The following is a 16,303-nucleotide window of genomic DNA, read 5'->3' as shown; positions in this document are numbered from 1 at the left end:
GCACACTGGGTGATGGTGGTGGTGACAAAGGCCGGGGGGCCTGCTGGCCCCCCGGTTGTTAGGGATAGGGTTGATGATTACTCCAATATCATCTGTGGGTGCTGGCTGGGCTGCTTACTGGGGCTGAGCTTCTCTGGGTGGTATCTTGGCTGGTTGAGAGTCTTGCCCCTGGCTTCTACCACCTCCCTGGGCAACCTGTGCCGTGTCTCACTGCCCTCATGGGGAAGAACTTCTTCCTAACATCCAAGCTGAATTTTTTTCCATTCCCACTATCCTTACCTGTCATGGCATATTCTTGCCATATTCAAAGCAGCAACAATCCCAGTGTGCCTGACTTTCTCTCTTAATTTTCCAGTGTGAAGACTACAGTAGTCCATTCTGAATGTGGGTATGTGTCCTCAAGCACAGATCAGATAAGCTCTTAAGTAAAAGTTATTGTATGAAATGACAAAGTGACAAGGGAAATAGAAGGGGTAGAGCAGAAAACATGAAGCAGGTTGAAAACTTCTTCTAGATAAGATGCAACTGGAAAGGATGCAGCTACATGATGGCCTGCAATATATCAGCTGAAGCAATGTGTGAATCCTATTTTTATGGTGAGCCATACCAGTGGTGTGATCCTGCAAAGAACTAAAGGTTTCTTGATCATTTCTGAGCATCCCAAGCAGCTTAGTTCAGGACATGAGTCACTTGTTGAGGGAACCCTGTGTTGCCCTCTTGTTACCAAGTGTACTGAAGTGGGGTTTCCACCTCCAGTAGGAAGCATATTTTGGAATATGATGACTTGAACAAAGCCAGCATTAGCAAGTCAAATCATTTTGTGTGAGCACTTTGGTTTGTTGGGCTTTTTTTAAAGCCATAAAGGGATGGGTTTCTTTATACAGTTTAGCTTTACTATTATTAAAACTGAATCATAGTGAAGTCTAAAATTCTATTTCAGAATTAATTTGAATTATTCCAAGACTCATACATTTTTAACTTTTTTTTTTTTTTTTTGGTAGTGGAAGAGGAGTTTAGAAGAGAAGAGAATAGAATTAACCAGGTTGGAAAAGAACTTTGAGATCATTGAGTCCAACCTATCACCCAACACCATCTAATCAACTAAGCCATAGCACCAAGCGCCTCATCCAGTGTCTTCCTAAACATGTCCAGTGATGGTGACTCCACCACCTCCCTGGGCAGCACATTCCAATGGCCAATCTCACTCTTTCTATGAAGAACTTCTTCCTAACATCCAGCCCAAACCTCCCCTGACACAGCTTGAGGCTGTGTCCTCTTGTTCTGGTGCTGGTTGCCTGGGAGAAGAGACCAACCCCCACCTGGCTACAATCTCCCTTCAGGTAGTTGTAGAGAGCAATAAGGTCTCTGAGCCTCCTCTTCTCCAGGCTTCAGCAACAGGCTAATTAGTCCACCATGTAATTCTGATCTTTGCTCATGCATTCTAAAGGTGTACACATTGTATGGAAAAATTGAATTCTGTTCTATTTTCCATCTGGATATGATCAGCCCAGAAGGCCAATCATATCCTGGGCTGCATCAAAAGACACACTGCCAGCAGACCCAGAGAGGGGATTCTGACACATTGCTCTGCTCTGGTGAGACCTCAGCTGGAGTACTGTGTGCAGCTCTGGAGCCCTCAGTACAGGAAGGACATGGAGCTGATGGAGAGGGTCCAGAGGAGGGATACGAAAATGATCAGGGTGTTGGAGAATCTCTGCTATAGGATCAGGCTGAGGAGGCTGGGGTTGTTCAGCCTGGAGAAGGCTCCAGGGAGAGCTAAGAGCAGCCTTCCAGTACCTGAATGGGGCTACAGAAGGGATGAAGAGAGACTGTTTACAAAGAGCTGCAGCGACAGGATGAGGGGCAATGGCTTCAAACTAGAGAAGGGCAGATTTAGATTGGATATCAGGATCTCCTCTACTATGAGGATGGTGGAATACTGGAACAGGTTGCCCAGGGAGGTTGTTGGGGCTCTGACCCTGGAGATAAGATGAGGTTTGATGAATCCCTGGGCAACCTGATCTAGTTGAGGATGTCCCTGCTGACTACAGAAGGATTTGTACCATATGACCTTTGGAGGTCCCTTCCAACCCAGACCATTCTATGATCTGTTTAGTTAGAACAAAGTGTGTAAGGCTCCTTTTGCCCAGTGATGGGCAAAGAACAAGTACAAGCTAGAACACAGGGGGTTCCACATCAACATGAGGAGACACTTCTGTATGGAGAGGGTGATGGAGCACTGGAGCAGGCTGCCCAGAGAGGTTGTGGAGTCTCCTTGTCTGGAGACTTTCAAAAGCCAAAAGCATTCCTGTGTGGCCTTCCCTAGGTGATCATGCTTGGCAGAGGGGTTGGACTCGACTACCTCTGGAAGTCCCTTCTAACCCCTAGCATTCTGTGAATGCAAACAAATCATTCTGGTTAGATGAGGCTCTGAGCTACCAGATGTGGTTAAAGATGTCCCTGCTCACTGCAGGGGGAGATGATATTTAAACCAACCCCAAGCCTTCTATGGTTCTGCGGTAAATGTGTCACAACTGTGGAAAAAAAACAAGCAACCTACAAACCTTGACATTAATATATAAATCTTAATGGAAATATTGAAAGGGAAAAAAATAATCAAGCTTTATTCCTCACATTCCCTTTGTAATTTAAGAGTGACATATGTCAGTATTTTGATCTTTCTAGTAAAAATGTAACGTTTTTGACATCACAAACTTGACATGGAATGGAATTTTAATGCACTGACCACCTCCACTGAAGTCCAACAAAGGCACAGATAGCCTGTTCCTGTGTGTAACAAATTGAATAGCTGGAAAGAAGGGGAAAAAGTATGAAATGGAAAAAACCAAACCCACATCTATTATATAAAAGTAAGAAAAAATGAAAGAAAAAAGGAAGCAATCAACACCCCCCCACCCTGGTGCTTCTAATAGACAACTCTCTTGTGTCACCTGGGAATTTCATACCAGCCTTGGCCATCTAACCAACCACAAGCTCCTCTGAATGTCTCAGCTTGCCTTCTTTCATTACAGGCAACAACCTGAAAACTGTAGTTTAATAACCATATAGATAGGGTTGGAGCTGTAACTGGGTAAACTGGATGAAAAGTGTGATGGGAATCAGAGAATAGGACTGAAGGACTCCAAGGAGCTATCCCCGACTCTTCTAACACATCCTAATTTTTCACTCTGGAAGGAGGAGGATGGCATGCACTGTGCAATTCCAAAACCAAACCACTTCATCTTGAGATGCCAGTGTGGAATAGCAATGTGGTTTATCTGCTCCATCACTCGCATGCCTCCTGAGCACAACAGAAAGTGGTTAGGTTTATCATAAATCTGGTGCTGCCCATATATTAAGATATATATTAATCATAGAATTGTTAGGGTTGGAAGGGACCTCAAGGATCATCCAGTTCCAAACCCCCTGCCATGGGCAGGGACACCTCACACTACAGCAGGTTGCTCACAGCCACATCCAGCCTGGCTGCAAAAACCTCCAGGCATGAGGCTTCCACCACCACCCTGGGCAACCTGTGCCAGTGTCTCAGCATCCTCATGGGGAAGAACTTCTTCCTAACATCCAATCTGAATCTACCCATTCTAGTTTTGTTCCATTCCCCCCAGTCTGATCGTTACCTGACACCCTAATATTCTCTTTTCATCAAGAATGAATTAAAAATGCTCTAGGAGGTTTTAGGTACCATATTAATAAAGGAAAATAAAAGCTCATAAAAACATCTCTCTATGGATGAATTAAAATGGACAGACAGATCAAATAATCACGTAACCATACCTCAGGTGGGTGCTGCCTGCAGTACTGAGAGTAACAAGGAAGGCAAAACAGATATCCAGACTCAAAGGCAAGGTCTAATAGAATCATAGAAGGGTTTGGGTTGGAAGGGACCTCCAAAGGTCATCTCATCCAATGCCCCTGCAGTCAGCAGGGACATCCTCTACTACATCAGGTTGCTCAGGGCCTTTTCCAGCCTGAGCTTGAATAGCTCCAGGGATGGGGGCCTCAACCGCCTCCCTGGGAACCCTGTTCCAGTGTTCTACTACCCTCGTGGTGCAAAACTTGTTCCTAACATCCAATCTAAATCTTTCCTCTCATTTCAAACCATTGCCCCTCCTCCTCTCACTGCAGGCCTTTGGAAACAGTTCCTCTGCAGCCTTCTTGTAGCCCCCTTCAGATACTGGGAGGCAGCTATTAGGCTTCCCCGGAACCTTCTCTTCCCCAAGCTGAGCAACCCCAGCTCCCTCAGCCTGTTGTTATAATGGGAGGGTTCAACATGCTGTCTGAAGGTATCATCCCAGGTACCTAAACAAAGGTAACAGAAAATAGCACAAGGTGTGAGAAATGCAATGGACTCAGATGAAGACAGGCTAGAAGACCACTCCATGGGGGATTTTCAATAGCTCTCAATACTAATATGACTTCAGACCAAATAAAACCAGAATTTGATCCACTGGAGATTAGTAAGTCAGGGTTAAACAGTTGGAAAATTCATTAGGTAATGACTAGGAAGTCAAAGACTAAAAAAGAGAAAGTAAATGTGAAACGTGTAAGAAAGAAGCTTTCCAAAGAAGGAATGGGGGGGGTTGGATGTCAGAGAAAGATACAAGTATGGAACATAAGGGCAGGACTGAGAAGCCACATGCTTTCACACTGGACTGCATCAGTTCAGACTAGACTTATCCCAGACAGATTTTTTTTTTCAAGGTGTGAAAATGTTGTCAAAAGATGAAATGTTGGAACCAACTAATTAACTGAGTAGGAGAGTAACTAACTCTAGAGAGGTTAAAAAACCCCAGAAAGGGAAGGAAGTCACTGAGGTGCCATCAGAAGTATGCAGTCTTAAAGTGGCCAGTTAGAAAAGTGTCAAGTGACACAGGTATTTGGAATAACCCTGGAAACGGCAACACAAGAAGTGCTCTTAGGATAAATGGTCAAAATTGCTGTCAGATGTAAAACATCTCTTCTAGCACAAGTCTAAAGCTCCTGCTCTAACACCCTTCTAAACGTGTATGTGTATCATAGAAACATAGAATAGCTTAGGTTGGAAGGGATCCTAGAGAATACCTAGTCTAGACTTGGTTGTCCAAGGTCTCAGCCAACCTGGCCTTGAGCACCCCCAGCAAAGCAGCATCCACAGCCTCCCTGGGCAGCCTAGTCCAGAGCCTCACCATCCTTGTACTGAAGAACTCCTTAAAATCCAGTATAAACCTACTCTCCATCAGCTTCGCAGCATTCCTTCTTGTCCTGCTGCTAGACCCCCATCTGAGAAGTCCTTATTCAGCCTTTCTGTAGGTTCCTTTCAGGTATTGGAAGGCAGCTCTAAGGTGCCCCTGGAGACTTCTCGGGGGTGAACAACCCCAGCTCCCTCAGCCTATCCTCAAGGATGAGAGAAGCTCCAGCCCTTGGATCATCTTTGTGGCCCTCCTCTGGACCTGCTCCAACAGCTCTGTCCCCTTCTTATGCTGGGGACACCAGAACTAGACACAGTATTCAAGGTGAGGTCTCACAAGAGCAGAGTAAAGTATGTTTGTGTGCACACAGTGATCATTTTGAGTGTTAAGAACTCAGCAGTTCTCCTTCAAACTCCAGTGGTCCTTATCCATTCCAGCTATGGCTGTCTGAATCACAGTCATCTTCTTGGTGATGCTGTAATGAGAAAGGCATTGATTTTCCTGTATCTGGGCTGAGAAAATAAGTTTGTCATATCAAGTTGACTATTCATAGAAAAAATTCATTTGTAAATGTAGTGCACTCTGATGGGATATTTTAAATCTTCTGTTTCTAAGCTGATTTGGGGGAACTTGTCAGAATGCAACTGCCTTCTGCTCTGTTAGCAAAACCACTCTGCTTTTTTAGTTCATTCTCTGCTGCTCCTTAGCATAACTCTCCTCCTCTTGGAGAATCTTTTAGGTGGTTCCCATTAAGTGGTGCTATGCTAAATATTTTTCATGAATAGGCTAGAATAGAATAGAACAGAATAGAATTAACCAGGTGCCTATAGATACAGTAAGTTCAAAATCCAGGAACTGGCTTTAGTCATTCATTGCCCATTCACCTCTCTACTCACAACAATCTTAGCTCTTTGCCTGTTTAGAATAGAATAGAATTAACCAGGTTGGAATAGATCTTCAACATCATCGAGTCCAACCTATCACCCAACACCATCTAATCAACTAAACCATGGCACCAAGAGCCTCATCCAGTCTCTTCCTAAACACCTCCAGTGATGGTGACTCCACCACCTCCCTGGGCAGCACATTCCAATGGGCAATCTCTCTTTCTGGGAAGAATTTCTTCCCATCTTGAAGCATTTTTGTTTGGTTGGTTGTTTTTGTTTTTGTTTTTTTTTCAGTAGAGCAATTATGAAAACATTAAACAAAAAGCAACAATCTGCTCGATTCTATTAAAAAAAACCACCAACAAAACAAAAAAACAACAACAACCAACCAAAACCAAACCAAACCAACATACCAAACCCAACCCAGGGGAGATAATGATAGCCAAGAAAAATCTCTATTTTTAAAAGACAGAGGAGATAATGACAGCCAAGAAAATCTACCAGATGGTTCTTTTAATAAATACATTAAAGTCGTCTTTTATTTTTCTCCAGTTTCAGCGACTGACATGACAGAAACTTCCAGACCATCAAACCAGCGTTCACAATCTGCCATAAGTTTGCACCTCACAGAAATAATAACCCCGACAAGCGCTAGTAGATGAAACGGCGTTGGTGCAGTGATCAAACAGTATGAGGCATATTTACACCATCCTTACATACAGAACATTGTACACACAAAAAAACCCCAAACCCAAAGAAAAAGAATCACAGATCCAGAACAAAGTAAGTTCAATCCCTTAAGATGTTTTTTATAGGCTTGGTATCAAACAATTCCCCAAGCAACAGACAACCTCTTGTTCTCGTGTGATTTATTTGTAACATTGTGCTCATGCAAAACAGGTATTGGCTTTATTGCATTAACATCGAAAGAACGTTGGGAATTAGTTCTGCAACCAGTCCCATCCAGTTTGAAACCCTGTTCCTCTTCACCCATGGTGAGTCTGAGTCATTTTTTTTAGTGGCAACATAAAACGAGGCCCTAACTGATGATGGAGATTATAATTTGGTACGTTCCAAAACAAGAATGAAGCTCAACAGACTACAGCTCAAACCCCACCTTTCTTGACCATGCACTGTTGTTGACTTGTTGTTTTTTTTTCCCCTTTACTATTATGAGGTGGTTTAGATGAGATGCCTTTTGTATTTTTTTATTTTTCATAGTTATTTATTTTTGATGTCTATCTCTTTTAGATACATATTCTTAAAAGAAAACGTGTACTACCCCACATCCACTGTTCACAGAGAGAAAAGAAGCAGCAGGAAGAGTTCTGGTGGCAGAGCTGGCCAGGAGGAGGAGGACATCAGTAATTTGGTGGCAACTTAATAAACATCAAATGCCCCCCCTCCCCACAACCCCAGAGAGCCATGTCATGAAAGTACTGATCACTATAACCCATACTTCTGTAAGAGTTCAGACTGCCAGGGACGTTTGCGCTCCGGGAAGTAATCTGGGATGTGGATCTTCTTAAAATCCTGGATGCATTTTCTCATTTCTTCCTCCACACTCAGCTTCTCACACACCTTCTTTTTGGAAAGGTTTGTTTCCCTGGACTTGCTAATGAGAGTTTGAAAGAGTTCACTGTTCCTGCGTTTGTCCGGTGGCGGCATCCACTGCACCGGGGCCTTCTTGGAGGGGCGATCCAAAGTCAGAGTGTTTGGCTGGTGGGCTGCGGAGGGCTGAGCGCTGGTGGTGTTCTCTTGAGGGGTACTCGCTTCTGAGTGGCTGTCGCAGCTCGAGGTGGACAACTCGTTGCAAGAAGTCCCACTTTCACTGCCCTTGTCCAAGACTTTGTCCTGTTTCCTCTCCTCATGGTCTTGTTTGGGGGAAACGGTTCGCTGGGGGGGCCCTAATGCAAAGCAAGAGAGAAAAAGTAGTAAGCAAGGGCTGCTGGTTTACACAGAAACTTCCCCTGCTGCACCTTGAGACTGTGTCCTGTTGTTCTGGTGCTGGTTGCCTGGGAGAAGAGACCAACCCCCACCTGGCTACAACCTCCTTTCAGGAGAAATAATATCCCCCCTGAGCCTCCTCTTCTCCAGGCTAAGCAACCCCAGCTCCCTCAGCCTCTCATAAGGCTTGTGCTCAAGAACTCTCTCCAGCCTCACTGCCCTTCACTAGACACAGTCAAGTATCTCAATGTCCTTCTTAAATTGAGGAGCCCAGAACTGGACACAATGCTCAAGGTGTTGCCTAACCAGTGCTGAGTACAGGGGCATAATACTTCCTTCTCCTGCTGGCCACACTGTTCCTGATACAGGCCAGGATGCCATTGGCCTTCTTGGCCACCTGGGCACACTGCTGGCTCATGTTCAGCCTACTATCAACCAGTACGCCCAGGTCCCTCTCTGCCTGGCTGCTCTCCAGCCACTCCAGCAGAAGAGAGTACTAATCCTAGAATAACAGAGAGATCACTCACTATTGATAAAGTCTTTAGGTTTGGGTTTGTTTTTTTTCTTACAGGGAGTTCAGTGCACTTCTTCCTGCCAGTCATTATCCCAGACTTGCCTCAGTGCAAGCTCAGGATGCAGTCCCACACCTCTTACTTCACAAGCTGGCAGGGAAAAGGAGATAATGAAGTTATCAGTAAAGAGGCACTGTGCAATGGCAGGGAGAGAGGTCTGATGGCCTATCAGCAAGCACTGTTCAATACTTCACATGCCTGAAAATCATCTCTAGGCTGTTATTCTCTCCAGATATCACTTTTCCTTTGACGTCTTAAGTAGAATATGAATGTGAAAATTAAGTGGTAGCCTGTAAGGGTGTTTTCACTTCTGAAGCCTTTCCCCTCCCCTCCCCCCCAAAAAAACTCCAGCAGTGAAGTGAAATGATGCTATGCTGACATCATATAAACATCACAATCTTAATTTAGGACACTTACTCAGGCTCTCAGGAATATCTACAGAGCTCAGGAGGTGTTGGACCAGACCCAAAGGGAAAAATTTCAAAGGTGTTTAAACTTCAAATGAGATGTGCACTGGGAGTTCAATGTCATTTGCCTATCTGCTACAAACATGAAAGTATCCAAACAGGTTAGATCACAGGATCACAAGATGTTAGGGGTTGCAAAGGACCCAAAGAGATCATTGAGTCCAACCCTGCTGCCAAAGCAGGACCACACAGCTCAGGTCACAGAGGATCACATCCAGACAGGCCTTGAAAGTCTCCAGAGAAGGAGACTCCACAACCTCCCTGGGCAGCCTGCTCCAGTGCTCTGTGACCCTTACAGTAAAGAAGTTCCCCCTGTGCTGCAGCTTACATCCATTGCTCCTTGTCCTATCCCAGGGAGGAAGTGAGCACAGCCTGTCCCCTCCCTCCTGACCCCCAGCCCTCAGATATTTACAAACATTTATTAAATCCCCTCTCAGTCTTCTCTTCTCCAGCCTAAAAAGCCCCAGGTCCCTCAGCCTCTCCTCACAGGGCAGTGCTCCAGTCCCCTAATCATCCTTGTAGCCCTCTGCTGGACCCTTTTCAGCAGATCCCTGTCCCTCTTGAACCCAAAACTGAACACAGTACTCAAGATGAGGTCTCACCAGGGCAGAGTAGAGGGGGAGGAGAACCTCCCTGGTTCTGCTGGACACACTCCTCTGAACACACCCCAGGATCCCATTGGCCTTCTTGGCCAGCAGGGCACATCTACGTATCTAAAATTAGGTTGTCCTTACAATTGTCCCAAACACCACCAGCATCACTTAGCTGCCTTTACTGGTACCAAAGCTCAAGAGTATGACAGCTCAAGCTTGAGTTACTGGGATAGAGTTGAAAGGAGATTTTCAAGTCACTTAGTATTCTGTTTCTCAGAATTACAAATTAGAAATATAATTACAATGATAAAGGATGCAGGAGCAGTGTGAACACTCCAGTGTCTTTTTGACAGTGCAGTTCCATGATTCAAGGGAATCTGTGAAAGATGTAATGTTTTATATGAGGCACAGGGGAAAACAAAACAAAGCAAAACATAAAAGCAAATAAATAATAGTCTTAAGAGCAGCAGCATTCAAGAACCTGCTTTGCTTTTGTTTTAGCCAGAGTCCCAGGATGCAGTGCCACATTTCTGTAGTCCATCTAGAGAAACCCATGAATAATGAAGATCCAAAGAGAAGAGACAAGAATCCATCAGGGCTTGTACTTACATTATTCAGAGCGAAAAACCACAAGCGATTTTCTGCTTCATTATATCAAACCCAAATACTTAGCACATGGCTGCAGCAATTTCCCTCCTCTCTCCCTCCCAGAAATAGGTTCACCTTCTTAAACAAGATTTACATTTCCTTCCTTCTATTGTTGCATCTGGCATTTCATTTCATACCTCAAACCCATTTTATGAATATGCTAAATGGAGAGTCAGCTGGCATGATGGAATCCCTCTGGCTTTGCAGCATGCAATTATAGAGCTGAGTAGTTAATCAGGGAGAGATTTCTGCATCCTTGCTCTGATTTTCAATAGCATGACTAACATCAATATCAAATCTAGTTTAAAATCCTACAGATTCATAGAATAGTTTGGATTGGAAAGGACCTTAAAGATCAGTTCTGGAAGCCTCAGTATAAGAAGGACGCAGATCTGATGGAGCCGGTCCAGAGGAGGACCACAAAAATGATCAGGGGGTTGGAGCACCTCTGCTATGAGGACAGGCTGAGGGAGATAGTGTTGTTAAAAAATGATTGGGTGTGGCACTTGGAGCCATGGTTTAGTTGTCATGAGGTGTTAGGTATTAGGTAATAGGTTGGACTTGATGATCTCTGAGGTCTTTTCCAACCTGGCTGATTCTATGGTTCCATGATTCTATGACTATGATTCTATGAATATTCAGCCTGGAGAAGAGAAGGCTCCAGGGAGACCTAATAGCAGCTTTCCAGTACCTGAAGGGGGCCTGCAAGAAGGCTGCAGAGGGACTGTTTACAAAGGCCTGAAGTGATAGAACAAAGGGCAATGGTTTGAAATTAGAGAAGAGCAGATTTAGGTTGGGTGTTAGGAAAAAGTTCTTTACAATGAGGGTGGTTGAGCACTGGAACAGGTTCCCAGGAAGGTGGCTGAGGCTTCGTCCATGGAAATATTCAAGGTGAGACTCAACAGGGCTCTGTGTGACCTGATGTAGTTGAGGATGTCCCTGCTGACTGCAGGGGGGTTGGACTGGATGACCTTTGGAGGTCCCTTTCAATCTGGGTGATTCTTGGATTCTACAATCTGATTTGAATTACCCTGCCATGGCAGGTGGCTTCTTAGATCTTTCACAGCTAACAATACACCCCCTGCCAAAGAAAACAGAGTAGAGTAGAGTAGAGTAGAGTAGAGTAGAGTAGAGTAGAGTAGAGTAGAATAGAATAGAATAGAATAGAATAGAATAGAATAGAATAGAATAGAATAGAATAGACCAGGTTGGAAGAGACCTTCAAGATCATCGCGTCCAACCCATCATCCAACACCATCTAATCAAAGTTTTCTGCTGGCAACACCTTGCAGATTTCACTTTTGTCTCTCCCGCCCCCTTTCTTGCTGTGACTTCATAAATCAATACATTCTTTCTAGCTGATCTATTTATATTTACTTCTTTATTGGTACTACTGCTCCCTTCTCAGAGGCTCAAGCCTGCAATACACAAAGGATCTATTTGAAAAGAAAAGCACTGAAATACACCTTCAAGAATATAAATAAATCCATTTCCTTCTGCAAGGAGGAAGGCAGGCAGGTATTTAAATGCTCTTTTGGCTCACAACCCTGAGGTTCAGTAGCTTACAGCAGCAAGCTCTGTGTGCTTCACTGAAGCACCTAAATACATAATGACTTTTTAATCCAAACCCAGGGCTCTCCCACACTTTTCCTTTTAAAAATTAACAAATCCTCCTTCACAAAGAATTCTTGATACACTCCTGCACTTCTTTCTTGGGACTGTGTTATTAACAGAAGTGACAGTTCTGCTGGAGGGGAGGTTTTTCTCAATTGTTGCCTTGTTTGTTTTTTTTTTTTACCTGCTGAAACCCAAAAGAATTTAGAAGTAAGAAAGAAAGAATCCTTAAATTACATTTGTTTAATTTTCAGCATCATGGATCATGAGACAAATTTAGCTACAGGTCTAATTCGGAAGACATCTCCTCATTGCCCTCCATGCTGGCAGATTCATTTGTGGCTGGGATTGTATGATGACAGGATCACAGAATGTTAAGGGTTGGAAGGGACCTCTGGAGATCATAGAATCATAGAATCAATAAGGTAGACAAGACCTCAAAGACCATCAAGTCCAACCTATCACCCAACAGCTCATGACTACTAAACTATGGCTTTCTAGTGCCTCATCCAGTCTCTTCTTAAATGCTTCCAATGATGGTGACTCCATCACCACCTTGGGCAGCACATTCCAATGGCCAATCTCTCTTTCTATGAAGAACTTCCTAACATCCAACCTAAACCTCCCCTGGCACAGCTTGAGACTGTGTCCTCTTGATCTGTTGGTGGTTGCCTGGGAGAAGAGACCAACCCCAACCTGGCTCCAACCTCCCTTCAGGGAGCTGGAGACAGCACTAAGGTCTCCCCTGAGTCTCCTCTTCTCCAGGATAAGCAATCCCAGCTCTCTCAGCCTCTCCTCACAGGGCTGTGCTACAGACTCCTCCCCATCTTTTTTGCCTTTCTCTGGACATGTTCCAGCAGCTCAACATCTTTCCTAAACTGAGGGGCCCAGAACTGGACACAGGATTCAAATTGTGGCCTAACCAGTGCTGAGTACAGGGGCAGAATGACTTCCCTGCTCCTGCTGGCCACACTATTCCTGATACAGGCCAGGATGCCATTGGCCCTCTTGGCTGCCTGTGCACACTGCTGGCTCATGTTCAAACAGACAGGAAATGAAAACAAAAGGATTTAAATTTCACCAATCTCCTTGCCAGACCTATGAAGGTCTGAAGTCTGTTTGTTGATTTAATGAAAAAAAAAAAATTAGAAAAAAATAATCAACAAATCAAACAAAATCTTGAGGTTTTTCTATGATGCAATTTTAGTAACAACAAAGTTCTTGGGGGGATTTTTATCTTCATAACTTTCTGCTTCATCAAATGTACATTAAAAAAAAAAACCCAAACTAAAATCTATTGAGCTAATCAAATAATCCAATTAAGAGTTCCTTTGAACTGATATAGCTGTAAATGGAACTAACTTTTGCATAAACAAAATTATTGAGAATTAATGTTAAAGAAAAAAAAAATCAGCAAACTTAATAGAATAAAATAAAATGGTGTTAAAAAAAATGGAATCATAGAATCAACCAGGTTGGAAAAGACCTCAGGGATCAAGTCCAACGTATTACCTAACACCTAACACCTCCTGACAACTAAACCATGGCTTCAAGTGCCACATCCAATCCTTTTTTGAACACCTCCAGGGATGGTGACTCCACCACCTCCCTGGGCAGCACATTCCACTGGACAATTTCTCTTTCTGGGAAGAACTTTCTCCTCAGCCTAAATGTCTCCTGGCACAGCTTGAGACTGTGTCCTCGTGTTTTGGTGCTGGTTGCCTGGAAAAGAGACCAACCCCTACCTGGCTACAACCTCCCTTCAGGTAGTTGTAGAGAGTAATAAGGTCTCCTCTGAGCCTCCTCCTATTGACACTATGAAGTTCTTCCTAGAAAGAGAGATTGGCCTTTGGAATGAGCTGCCCAGGGAGGTGGTGGAGTCACCATCACTGGAAATGTTCAAAAAAGGATTGGATGTGGCACTTGAAACCATGTTTTAGTAGTCATGAGGTGTTGGGTGATAGGTTGGACTTGATCTCTAAGGTCTTTTCCAACCTGGTTAATCCTATTCTATTCTATTCTACTCTATTCTATTCTATTCTATTCTTTCTATTCTATTCTATTCTATTCTATGTGATTTTCTTGTGTTTTTGCATGAGATGCATTTTTGTTCACATTGTTTTGCACGAGAGAAAAAAAAATCTTTATTTTTACAGGCTAGAGAGGCTTGAGTCTGCCACACAGCTCACGTTAAACCTGAATGATATTCTCCTTTGCCTACTGTCTCAAAATTACAGAATCACCGAATCACCAAGGTTAGAAGAGACCTCAAAGATCACCAGGTCCACCCTGTCACCACAGACCTCATGACTAGACCATGGCACCAAGTGCCACGTCCAATCCCCTCCTAACACCTCCAGGGATGGTGACTCCACCACCTCCCTGGGCAGCACATTCCAATGGCTATTTGCACTCTCTTCAGAGTGAATCCTGGCGTGGTTTATGACTGAATCTGAAGACTCTAAGTAAAAATAAGCTATAATCAGTATACAATCATAGAAACAACACTCATCACATCTCACATGATGACAGATTTATCTATTTTACCTCTCTAGGGTTTTTTGTTGCCATTCACCAACATTCAGAGTGGAGCACTGAACTGAATGCTTGGAGAGAAGTCACCTGTGAAATCTGATGACAGGTTATGGCCACTGTGGGAACACTTCCATTACCAGACTTCTGAGTACTTAATATCACACTTCAATGGTAAATGATTATCTTTTATGTCTAATTTCACTTTGATTTTTTTGATTCTAAAAAAGGATTGTTTCTAAGAGCTATAAAAGGACAGCTCTAAACCCTTGACATTTTCTGTGCCATATTAATATGTCCAGTTCCAGAACAAAATCCTGAGCCCAGCTGAATGAAAGAATTCTCTCCCTGAGAGCACTAATAGATTCCAGCCTGCCTCATACTGTTGGAAGAGGAAGGTGGCTGAATCCCCATCCTTGGAGGCATTTAAAAGATGCAGAGATGTGGTGCTGAGAGCCATGGGTTAGACACAGACTTGGCAGATTTAGATAATGGTTGGTTAGATACCGGTGAGAGGTTTGGAGCACAAGCCCTATGAGGAGAGGATGAGGATGCTGGGGTTGCTTAGCCTGAAAAAGAAGAGGCTCAGGGGAGACCTTATTGCTGTCTACAACTACCTGAAGGAAGGTTGTAGCCAGGTGGGGGTTGGTCTCTTCTCCCAGGCAACCAGCACTAGAACAAGTGGACACAGTCTGAAGCTGTGCCAGAGATGGTTTAGGCTGGATGTTAGGAAGAAGTTCTTCCCAGAAAGAGAGATTGGCCATTGGAATGTGCTGCCCAGGGGAGTGGTGGAGTCACCTTCACTGGAAGTGTTTAAGAAGAGACTGGATGAGGCACTTAGAGCCATGGTTTAGTTGATAAGATGGTATTGGGCAATAGGTTGGACTTGATGATCTCAAAGGTCTTTTCCAACCTATTCTATTCTATTCTATTCTATTCTATTCCATTCTATTCTATTCTATTCTATTCTATTCTATTCTAGAATACATAGAATACATAGAATAAACCAGGTTGGAAGAGACCTTCAAGATCATCGTGTCCAACCCATCAACCAATCCAACAACACCTAAACAACTAACCCATGGCACCAAGCACCCCATCAAGTCTTCTCCTGAAAACCTCCAATGATGGTGACTCCACCACCTCCCCAGGCAGCCCATTCCAATGGGCAATCACTCTTTCTGTATAGAACTTTTTCCTAACATCTAGCCTGAACCTCCCCTGGTGCAGCCTGAGACTGTGTCCTCTTGTTCTGGTACTGGCCGCCTGGGAGAAGAGACCAACATCCGTCTGTCTACAACCTCCCTTCAGGTAGTTGTAGAGAGTAATAAGGTCACCCCTGAGTCTCCTCTTCTCCAGGCTAAGCAACCCCAGCTCCCTCAGCCTCTCCTCATAGGGCTTGTGTTCCAAACCCCTCACCAACTTCGTTGCCCTTCTCTGGACTCATTCTAGCAAGTCAACCTCCTTCCTAAACTGAGGGGCCCAGAACTGGACATTCTATTCTATTCTATTCTATTCTATTCTATTCTATTCTATTCTATTCTATTCTATTCTATTCTATTCTATTCTATTCTATTCTATTCTATTCTATTCTATTCTATTCTATTCTATCTTAAAGACCATCTAAAGATCTGGTCTTTTCCAACCAAAATGATTCTATGATTCTCCCACTAGAGCTGAAAGTTAAAACCAGACCTATGGCAGAGAAATTTTGGAAGGGACTTTCTGACCGCTGCACTCTGTCCTCTTCAATGTGCTACAAAGCCAAGCTCAATCCACTGTTTAGGTGTAGCAGTGAGAATTTATATGCCTTATTTATTTTTTTTTAACTCCATACAGTTTGTCAAGAAAACT

The 16,303-nt window shown here is 43.8% G+C and overlaps 1 protein-coding gene across 1 annotated transcript in view; it reads right to left on the bottom strand.

Annotated features, from left to right (window-relative positions):
- Positions 1-7,481: 7,481 nt before the first annotated feature.
- KCTD8 (potassium channel tetramerization domain containing 8) overlaps positions 7,482-16,303 on the bottom strand; it is a 136,371-nt gene continuing 127,549 nt past the window's right edge. The window contains exon 2 of the mRNA XM_009899283.2: positions 7,482-7,983. Within this exon, the coding sequence (XP_009897585.2) occupies positions 7,523-7,983 (461 nt within the window). The 3' untranslated portion in view covers positions 7,482-7,522. The remainder of the gene's footprint in view (positions 7,984-16,303) is intronic.

The sequence above is a fragment of the Dryobates pubescens genome, chromosome 1 (genome assembly GCF_014839835.1).
Source record: "Dryobates pubescens isolate bDryPub1 chromosome 1, bDryPub1.pri, whole genome shotgun sequence".
Classification (NCBI taxonomy): Eukaryota; Metazoa; Chordata; class Aves; order Piciformes; family Picidae; genus Dryobates; species Dryobates pubescens.
This window is presented reverse-complemented; position numbering and strand designations above follow the sequence as displayed.